The sequence below is a fragment of the Balaenoptera musculus genome, chromosome 19 (assembly GCF_009873245.2).
Source record: "Balaenoptera musculus isolate JJ_BM4_2016_0621 chromosome 19, mBalMus1.pri.v3, whole genome shotgun sequence".
NCBI lineage: Eukaryota > Metazoa > Chordata > Mammalia > Artiodactyla > Balaenopteridae > Balaenoptera > Balaenoptera musculus.
The window spans coordinates 16,687,192-16,697,021 of record NC_045803.1 but is presented as its reverse complement, the minus strand read 5'-3'; the positions used below and the strand labels follow the sequence as shown (position 1 = coordinate 16,697,021).

At 58.4% G+C, this 9,830-nt stretch overlaps 1 protein-coding gene across 2 annotated transcripts; it reads left to right on the top strand.

Moving 5' to 3' along the window:
- The first annotated feature begins 1,405 nt into the window (after positions 1-1,405).
- On the top strand, positions 1,406-8,899 carry LRFN3 (leucine rich repeat and fibronectin type III domain containing 3). Of its 2 annotated transcripts, none has more exons than XM_036832848.1 (3): positions 1,406-2,310; positions 3,873-5,309; positions 7,708-8,899. In XM_036832848.1, the coding sequence occupies exons 2-3, from the start codon at positions 3,889-3,891 to the stop codon at positions 8,171-8,173; spliced, it is 1,887 nt and encodes a 628-aa protein (XP_036688743.1). In that variant the 5' UTR covers positions 1,406-2,310; positions 3,873-3,888; the 3' UTR covers positions 8,174-8,899. The 2 variants fall into 2 exon arrangements, with proteins under 2 accessions (XP_036688743.1, XP_036688744.1); XM_036832849.1 differs by having other exon boundaries at positions 1,455-1,521.
- The last annotated feature ends 931 nt before the right edge of the window (positions 8,900-9,830 follow it).

The following is a 9,830-nucleotide window of genomic DNA, read 5'->3' as shown; positions in this document are numbered from 1 at the left end:
CCTTCGGACGAGGGGTCCCAAAAGATTAAGTCCCCCACGTTGCTATAACCAATAGCAACGTTCCCAGGCCAGGCTTGTAGACCACGGCCCACATCCCTCTTCCTGCAACACCATCTGCCAGGAAACATGTGGGACCCACCCCCACCCCCATCCTCTCCTCCACTATCCTCCACAAGCATCAGCACAGGAAGACACCACTCCTGGTGAGTCATGTGTTAGTACAATTCTAGTAGGATATCCTGTGGGGCAGTGGACCTGAGCTGGGGAGAGGGGAAGGCAGTGAACATACTTTTCGGGGTCAACCCAGCCAGCCCCCTGCCTCACTCCCAAGTCCTATCTTCTCCTTCCTCCATGGGATATCTGGCGAGTGTATCTTGAGGTCTAGCTCTAAATCCAGAGGGCACAGGGTCTTGGAGCCAAGTTTTCCCCTTGCAGCCAGGGCAAGGAGTCTTGGGAAGGAGCAGAGTCTCCCCTCTGGCCTGAAAGATCAGGCTTGTTGCTGGGCAGGGTTCAAGAAAGGAAACTCCACCTGAGGGAAGGACATCCCAGAGAGGTGGTGCTGAGGCAGAGGGACAGAAGGATACAGGCTTCTGTGGGGGCCAGGGGCTCTGGGATGGAGAACCACATTCAAGGCTGTGAATGAGAACTGGACACACACATATACACGTACCCATCCTCATAGCTGAGTTGCCCCAGGTCAGTCTGTCTCTGTCTCTGTCTCTCCCCCATTTCTCTGTCTCTCTGACTTTCTCTCCATCCCGATCTCTAACTTCTGCTGTCTCTTGTCTCTCTTTTTCTTTCTGGGTCTGTCACTGTCTCTGTATTTCCATCTCTCCTTGAGTATGTGTGTCTCTTCCTATCTCTCTGTCTCTCTATCTGCCTCTCTCTCATTCTACTCCTCTCTGTCCCTCAATCTAAGCCTGCCTTTTTATCTCTGTCTTTCTCTATCTCTGTGTGTCTCTCTGTCTCAGTCTCTGTGTCTCTCTCTGTCTCTCTGACTCTCTCTTTATCCAAGGATTCTCTCTCCGAAGCAAAGCCAGAACGACTCCATGAGAGGTGAGGCCAGGGGCGCGCCTTTGCGCGAGGGGACCTGCCTACACCTTTAAGTGCGGGCGCGCGCGGGGCCTGCGCCTTTAAGCACGGGCGCGCGCACAGCCCTGGGTTCCCGGCGAGGAGGCCGCGGGAGCGCCCGGACCCGGCCCGCCTGCCCGGCCCCCGCCCGGCCCCCGCCCCGGCCCCGGCGGGGGAGGGGTCTGTGAGCGCGGCCCCTCCCCCCTTTGCCCCCGCCTGTGCTGCGGTGCCCCCACCCCGCGTGTCCCTGTCTGTCTGCTCCCAGGCCTCGCCCCACCCCGGCCCCCGGGGCTGCCTGGCCGCCCCCCGCCCCCACCGCCGCCGCCCCCCTCCCTCTGGGCCAGCCCCCGCCGCAGCCCGGGAAGCAAGTCGGGACGCCACCACCCCAGATCCAGGACCCGCACCCCGAAAATCGGGGGCCTGCACCCCGAGATTGGATCCAGAGATCTGGTAAAACCCAAGCCTGGGAGCCTGATTTGGGGCTGGGACCCCAAGACCTGGAGCCTGAACATCAATATCTGGGGCTGAAATCTCAACATCAGTCCCTGGGACCCCAAGATTTGGAGGCTGAACCCCAAGAATTGGAACATGGACCCCAAGATTTGGAGCCTGAACCTCAAGATTTGGCATCTAAAACCCCAAATCTGGAGCTGAACTCTGAGTTCTGTGCCTGGGACCTTGAAATCTGGGACTGGATTCTCATTTCTATACCCTGGAACCCACTATTTGGGACCCCAACCCTGAGACTTTAGGCCTCAGATTCCAAGATCTGAACCCTGGCATTCCAAAGGGCCTAAACCTGCGTTTGGGCCTGAAGTCCTTGCTGCAAACCTGAATGCTGAAATTTGGGGCAAATCTTGACTCAGAGCCCCAGTATCTGAACCCAGCACCCCAGTATTGGATCTCAAGACTGGGCTTGGGACTCAGATCTTAAACTCTCCATTTGACTGTTTAGCATCCCAGGACTGGAGCTGGGAGACCATGACTCCAAGCAACCCAAACTGGGGCCTGAGTCTCTAAAATTGGACCCTTAGAGGCCCAATATTTGGAGATCTAGGACCCAAAGTATCAAGGTCTAGAGACTCCGTGGCCACAAATCTGAGCTGAGACACAACAGACAGTCCCTCTACAGAGGCCTTGGGGACAGGGAAGGAATGACCAGGCACCCCGTCCAGAGCCCTGACCCCTGACCCCCTTGGAGCTTGAGGACTCTGCTCCCTGGGGTGGCTTCCAGCTCAGGTAAGGCTACTGGGAGGCCCCGTGGTGGGGAGGGACTTGGGAGGAACTTTGTGACTGGGGGTGGAAGTAAGGATTACCAGGTCCCCCTGGGCACCTTTGGAGTTTCCCCAGGAAACAGATATCCCCTCACAAGGGTCTGCCTCCAGCTCCTGCTCTGCTTCAAGCACTCTCTGGACATTTGGCCAGCGCTGCCCCTCTCTGACCTCCTCTTCCCCAGTTGATGGCATCTCCAGGTCTGTGACCCACTCACCACCACCCCCTCCCCCCCGCCCCCCGCCGCCTCTCCAGCGTCTTCCTACCATCTGTCTTATTTGATCATCTCCAGCTGCCTCTCTTGTCCACCGTTCCGCTCTCCAGTCTCCTTTCTCTGCCGCTCCTCTCACTGACCACCTCTATTCACCTCTCCTCTCTCTGGTCATCTTTGACACTCCTGTCCACTGTTCTTCTCTCTGCCTACCTCTGGCCACCACTCCTCTCAATGACCGTCTCTGTCTGCCACGTCTGTCTTTGATCATCATCTTGAACCCCCCTGTCCACAGCTTCTCCAGCCACCTCTGTCTACTGTTTCACTCAATGACCACCTTTGACATCGCTGTCCAAGGTACCGCTCTCTTATCATCTTTCAGCAGCTCTCGCGCCCGTGTCTACCCCTGACTCTAAGCCTTGACCTGTGACTGTCTCTGACCATCTTTGACATCTTTTTCTACCACGCTTCTCTCCAGCCGCTTCCATCCGTCTGTCCTCTCTGACTTCCTTTATCCACCTTTCCTCTCTCGGACCGTCTTTCACCATCTCTCTTGCCCTCCACCCACTCCTGACTCCAGCTGCCAGTCTGTGGCCATCCTGGCCTTTGTTGACCGCCTCTCTTCTCTCTGTCTCTCTTGCTCATTGGTGTTCTCTGATCATTTCTAACATCTCTGGTTGCCTTTCCTCTCTCTGATGACCTCTCCCCACACCCATCATCCTAACCAGCTGTCCCATGTCCAGCTGTCTCTGACATGTCTGTCCTCTCCTCCTCTCTCTGACTGCCTCTCTGCCTTTTGACCATTTTGGACCATCTTTGACCATCTCTCCTGGATCTGACCACCCCTGGCCACTTCCCCTCTCTGTCCACTTCTGATCTTCTTGACCATCTCTAACCACCTCTCTTCTCTGGTCACGTCTAGCTACTTCTAATCATTCCCACCACCCTGACCAACTCTTCTCTTTGGCCATCTCTGAGTTATCTCTCTTTGACCACGTCTAAAGCTCTCTGGCTTACCTTCTACCCACCCTGACTACTGATCCTGTTCTCTGACTGTCTCTAACCGTTTCTAATCACCTCCCTTCCCCCTGACCATCTTTGCACATTTCTGCTCCCTCGGTTCCCCCGTGAAACATCTCTCTGAGTCTTTGACCGTCTCCTCTGGCTTTTGATCTGTCTGACCAGTCCTCTCTCTGACCATCCTTGACCAAGTCTTCTGCTCTGTGACCTTCTCTTCTGGTCTCAGACCACCCCAACCCCCTTTGGCCCCCCCTCTTCTGGCCTCAGCCCGCCCTAACTCCCCCCTTCTTCCCTGCAGGCCGCCGCTGCCCGCGATGGCCGTCCTCCCTCTGCTCCTCTGCCTGCTGCCGCTGGCCCCCGCCTCGTCTCCACCCCAGCCAGCCACACCCAGCCCGTGTCCCCGCCGCTGCCGCTGCCAGACACAGTCCCTGCCCCTAAGCGTGCTGTGCCCGGGGGCAGGCCTTCTGTTCGTTCCGCCCTCGCTGGACCGCCGGGCGGCCGAGCTGCGCCTGGCGGACAACTTCATCGCGACCGTGCGGCGCCGTGACCTGGCCAACATGACGGGCCTGCTGCACCTGAGCTTGTCACGCAACACCATCCGCCACGTGGCCGCCGGCGCCTTCGCTGACCTTCGCGCCCTGCGCGCTCTGCACCTGGACGGCAACCGGCTGACCTCGCTGGGTGAGGGGCAGCTGCGCGGCCTGGTCAACTTACGCCACCTCATCCTGAGCAACAACCAGCTGGCAGCCCTGGCGGCTGGGGCCCTGGACGACTGCGCTGAGACACTCGAGGACCTCGACCTCTCCTACAACAACCTCGAACAGCTGCCCTGGGAGGCGCTGGGCCGCCTGGGCAACGTCAACACGCTGGGCCTTGACCACAACCTACTGGCTTCCGTGCCCGCCGGCGCCTTTTCCCGCCTGCACAAGCTGGCGCGGCTGGACATGACCTCCAACCGCCTAACCACCATCCCACCCGACCCGCTCTTCTCCCGCCTGCCGCTGCTGGCCAGGCCCCGCGGCTCCCCCGCGTCCGCCCTGGTGCTGGCCTTCGGCGGGAACCCCCTGCACTGCAACTGCGAGCTGGTGTGGCTCCGGCGGCTGGCGCGGGAGGACGACCTCGAGGCCTGCGCCTCCCCGCCGGCCCTGGGCGGCCGCTACTTCTGGGCTGTGGGTGAGGAGGAGTTTGTGTGCGAGCCCCCCGTGGTGACACACCGTTCGCCGCCCCTGGCCGTGCCTGCCGGTCTGCCAGCCGCCCTGCGCTGCCGGGCAGTGGGCGACCCCGAGCCCCGCGTGCGCTGGGTGTCACCCCAGGGCCGGCTGCTGGGCAACTCGAGCCGAGCTCGCGCCTTCCCTAACGGGACGCTGGAGCTGCTCGTCACCGAGCCGGGCGATGGCGGCATCTTTACCTGCATCGCGGCCAATGCAGCTGGCGAGGCCACGGCTGCTGTGGAGCTGACCGTGGGCCCTCCGCCGCCCCCCCAGCTAGCCAACAGCACAAGCTGTGACCCCCCGCGGGACGGGGATCCTGATGCCCTCACCCCGCCCTCTGCCGCCTCGGTCTCTGCCTCCGCCAAGGCGGCTGACGCTGGGCCCCCTACCGACCGTGGCGTCCAGGTGACTGAGCATGGGGCCACAGCTGCTCTAGTCCAGTGGCCAGATCAGCGGCGCATCCCAGGCATCCGCATGTACCAAATCCAGTACAACAGCTCAGCCGACGACATCCTCGTCTACAGGTGCAGGGTCCAGGCGGCGGGCAGTTTGGGTGCGGGAGCGAGGTGGAGGGAGGGTTGGAGGAACACCTACTGATACCCCAGGCTGCAGCACTGGAAATGAGGCTGCAAGGTTACAAAGGCAATCAGACAGCAGAGGTAAAAGAAATCAGGCAGAGAGGGTAAAAGAAATCCGGCAGCAGTGGTAAAAAGAAAGAAGGCAGCAAGAATAAATAGTAATCAGGCCAGAAGAGTAAAAAGATAATTGGGGGTGAGGGGCAACGTTGAGGGGATACAAACCAACTTAAGTAGTAAGGAGAAACCAGGTATTTCCAGATGACAGGGCTAGACTCAAGCCAGTCTGCAGGAAGAAAAAGAGATCAAGCGGGAGAGTACACGGATCATGGGAAAAATGCAGTGAGGCAGCCTGGCTGCAAAGGAACTCAGACCAGAGGTTAAAAGGAAAATGGGGCAGGAGGTTACATAGAGATTAGGCTTTGGGTTTGTGTGGTGTGACCTGCTCCGTGTGTTTGGAGTTCCAACGTGGTGACATCTCAACTTTTGGTTTTCTAAATCAAATTAAACCTAGTTCAAGCTCCACCTCTGGGTGAACAGGAATGTTCAGTCGGCCACTGCTGGGGACTCCCTTCTCCCTTCTCTTGTTGCAAACACAAAACTTGGGGTTTACACACTCCAAGAGGCGGGTTACATAACTTCTGCCCCCAAGCCGGAGAGCACTTGGAACATCTGCTGTGGCCACTAGTGGTCACTAGTGGTGGCTCTCATCCAGCTGTGCTGACACTTCTTACCCAAGTCCAGCCTTGCACGGATGCCTGTGGATGGCTCCCGGATCTCACTGCCAGGCTGGGCCAAGGGTACAGTCCCTGACACCTGGCTGCAGAGGACTGGGCCTCCCAAGGCCTGGGGTCTTCACCTTGTAAACCCAGTACCTGGGTTCCCTGTGCCTCCCCAGAAGCCCAAACCTCAAAAGATACTCACTTGATTTCCTTTTCAGTCCTGGAAATCCAATGAGCTTTTTCCACTCCCTTTCGCAGACAGCGGTACTCAGTAGATCCCATGGAGGGCCCACACCTGAAAATCACACAAGTCCTATCTACCTTGCCTGGCAGGGGACGGGACAAATGCTCTCCTAGATCATCACCCTCCTAGAGATAATCACGGAGTTCCCTCATTAAAGCAGTTTAAGAATAAAACAGAGATTATAAAACAAGTTAAATCTCCAAGAGGGTGCCATGCTACAAAAGGAAATACAGTGGAATTGGGTACTAAGGATAAAAGGAAATGGGAAAGATAAGGATAAATAGAAACCAGGCCAGAGAGATAAAAGAGAATCAGGGAACAGAACTGGAAAGAAATAAGGCAACAGGGAGAAGAAGAACTCAGCAGTGATGACTGAGGCACATCAGTTTAATGAAAATGGAGCCAGATGACAGGGCTCACTGGAAAGCAGTCTGTGGATATGGTAATAATAACACAGCAGCAGCAGTGGGGCTCGGGGGACATTCATTGGCAGGTTAGAAGGAAATCGGGCATCAGCGCTATGGGGGAATCAGGCGGTTAGACTAGAGAGAATTCTAGGTTTAACACTAGAGGAAAGTCAGGCAGCTGGAAAAGGGAAACCAGGCACCTGCTGGAGGAAAGTCAGAGGAGCAGAGGGAAATTAGGTGAAGGTCTAGAGGGAGACTGGGAGGTGGGATTAGAGGGAAATTGGATGGGCGTGGGGGGATGTGGCTAGAAGGAAATGGGCATCAGGTTAGAGGGATACCAGACAGCATTAAAACAAAACTGGGTGCTGAGTTGGAGAGATGTCTAGCAGCAGGGCTGGAGGGAACTCGGTGGTGGGCTGGCGGGAAATGGGGTAGTAAACTGGAGGGACTCAGGCCGTGAGCTAGGGGAGAGTAGGGTGGGGGGACCAGCGTGAAGTCAGGCAGGAGAGTGGAGCAAAGCTGGGCAGCAGAGCTAGAGGGAACATGGGCTGCAGGCTGGTGGGAAATTGGGGGGCAGTGCAGGATGGGAACCAGGCAGTGGGGTATAAAATGAAACCCCACATGGGGGGCAGTGGGGCTAGCGGGAAGCTGGGCAGCAGCGCAGAGGGGAAGCGGGCGGCGACACTAGAGGGAATTTGGGCATTAAGGCCACAGGGAGATCACGTGGGTATTCGAGCAGCAGGAAAATGAGAGGGTGGGCTCGGGTGAAACAGGCTAACAGAACGGAGGGATATCGGGCAGCTGATGGGTATCAGATCAAAGGGAATTCCAGTAGTGGTTACAGGGAACTCAGGGGCTAGGGTGAAATGAGACAGCAGCCTAGGGGGAAATCCTCCAGCCCGGAGGGGTGGGGCAGAGTGCAGGGTGGGTGCTGGGCAGCCGGAGACCTGACTCCCACCTGTCTGTCCCTCCAGGATGATCCCAGCCGACAGCAGCTCCTTCCTGTTGACGGACCTGGCATCAGGCCGCACCTACGATCTGTGTGTGCTAGCCGTGTACGAGGACGGCGCCACGGGGCTGACAGCCACACGGCCCGTGGGCTGCCACCGCTTCTCCACTGAGCCAGCGCTGCGGCCCTGCGGGACCCCACACGCACCCTTCCTGGGCGGCACTATGATCATCGCACTGGGTGGTGTTATCGTGGCCTCGGTACTGGTCTTCATCTTCGTGCTGCTCATGCGCTACAAGGTGCACGGTGGCCAACCCCCGGGCAAGGCCAAGGCACCTGCGCCTGTCAGCAGCGTTTGCTCCCAGACCAATGGCGCCCTGGGCCCCACGCTGGCCCCGCCGGCTCCTGAGCCGGCCACACCCAGGGCCCACACCGTGGTCCAGCTGGACTGTGAGCCCTGGGGGCCCAGCCACAAACCCACGGGACCCTAGCTTCGCGCCCACCTCTACGGCCCTTCTGGCCCCTGGGGTAGCAGGACCCAGACACCCCGTGGGACCTGGCCTCAGACTCACCAAATTGCTCACAGTTTTTAAAACTCTGATGGGGAGGGTGTCGCGGGCACCGGGGCACAACAAGAAAGTCCTATTTTTCTAAGCTTGGGCCTGGGCCCTTGCCCTTGTCTCTGTCTGTTGGGGTTGGGGGATCGTTCAGGGGTCTGGAGCTGGGATGCCCCCTCCGGGGAGAGAACCACCCCCCAGTTCTGTCTGAAGTCCCTGGATGAGGCTGAGGATGGTCATCCCTGTAACCAACAGACATTCCTTGAGTGTCCTCTCTGGGCCTGCCCTGTGCTGGGTGGTGCTGCAGTGACTCAGGCAGCCCCCAGCCCTGCCCCTCAGACAGTGATAGCTCAGAGCGAGCAGAGTCGTGGTGAGGAGGGAAGCCTAGGAGACTGCAGGAGCCCAGAAAAGGGGCCTGTCTCAGCCCAGGGTGTGGTCAGGGAGGGCTTCATGAAGGAGACGTGATCTGAGAATGACGTCTGAAGGAGATAAATGGGCAAAGAGCAGTGGGAAAGGTGTTCCAGGCAGAGGGACAGCACAAGCAAGGGCTTAGGAAGTGCCAGGCACTGGGGGTGCCGTGGTAGAAGTGAGGCAGGAAGGGTGGGCAGGGTTCAGGACCTCCAGGCTGAGGAGCTCAGACTCTGGCCTGATAGTACTGGGGAGCCACAGAGGAGTCTATGCAAGGGAGGGAGGGGGTCAGGTTTGGGCTTTAGGAAGATCCTTCTAGCCGTTATGAGGAGGGTGGACCAGAGGAGAAGACTGAGGCTGGGAGCCTGGGGGAAACCATGGCAGGGACCTGGGTGGGCGAGGACAAGGCTGGACCAGGGCCGGCCTGGGGGAGGGGAGTAGGGGGTGGGTGAGAGAGACATTCAAGAAGCTGAGTGGATGGGTTATGGAGCTGAAGGGCTGTGGGGGAGAGAAGTGTCCAGGGTAAGGCCCAGGGCTCTGGCCAGGGGAGGGACAGTGGAGCTGCCCTGATACAGGACCGGGGAGGAGGGGCAGGTTTGGGGAAGGTGCTGAGGCCAGTGTGGGACTTGGTAGATATGGAAGGCAGCTGTGCTCACCACTGTACCACCAGTGCCTCTGGGACTTGGTGGATATGGGGGGCCCAGAGGATGGGCGTGCCACCAAGGCGTGGCAGCCAGGAGGCCTTAGGACCCCTGGTCTAAGACTGGAACTGGGGACAGAAATGAGGGCTCTGTCAGCTGTGATGGGGAACTGAGGCCACCAAATTCTCCCTATTTAAGGGACAGGCAAATAAAAACCTAGACTAAAAAAGACTAAATAGGAGCAGTAGGTGAAGGGATGGAGTGAAGCAAACCAGGCAAGTCAGACCCAAGTGACTCTTGTGTTTAATGATATCAAGGCTGCGGTGACCTCAGCGAGAGCAGTGTTAGGGGGTCAGCTGGGCGGTTGCCAAATCCAGCTGATCTGAGAGTAGGAGGGAAGAAAGTGTAGACAGGGAGTGTAGACCCTGTGATTCTCGGGGTCTAGAGCCTGGTTCAGGTTGATCTGGGCCTTTCTGCCCCATGTCTCTCCAGGGCTGGTCGTCACTCAGTCTAGGTCTGCTCTAGGCTCCCCCACTCAGACA

Excerpts from the sequence above, each read along its gene's own strand:
- LRFN3 (XM_036832848.1), top strand. The coding sequence starts at position 3,889 with ATGGCCGTCCTCCCTCTGCTCCTCTGCCTGCTGCCGCTGGCCCCCGCC. Across the intron at positions 5,310-7,707 it reads GACGACATCCTCGTCTACAG|GATGATCCCAGCCGACAGCA; the intron begins GTGCAGGGTCCA and ends CTGTCCCTCCAG.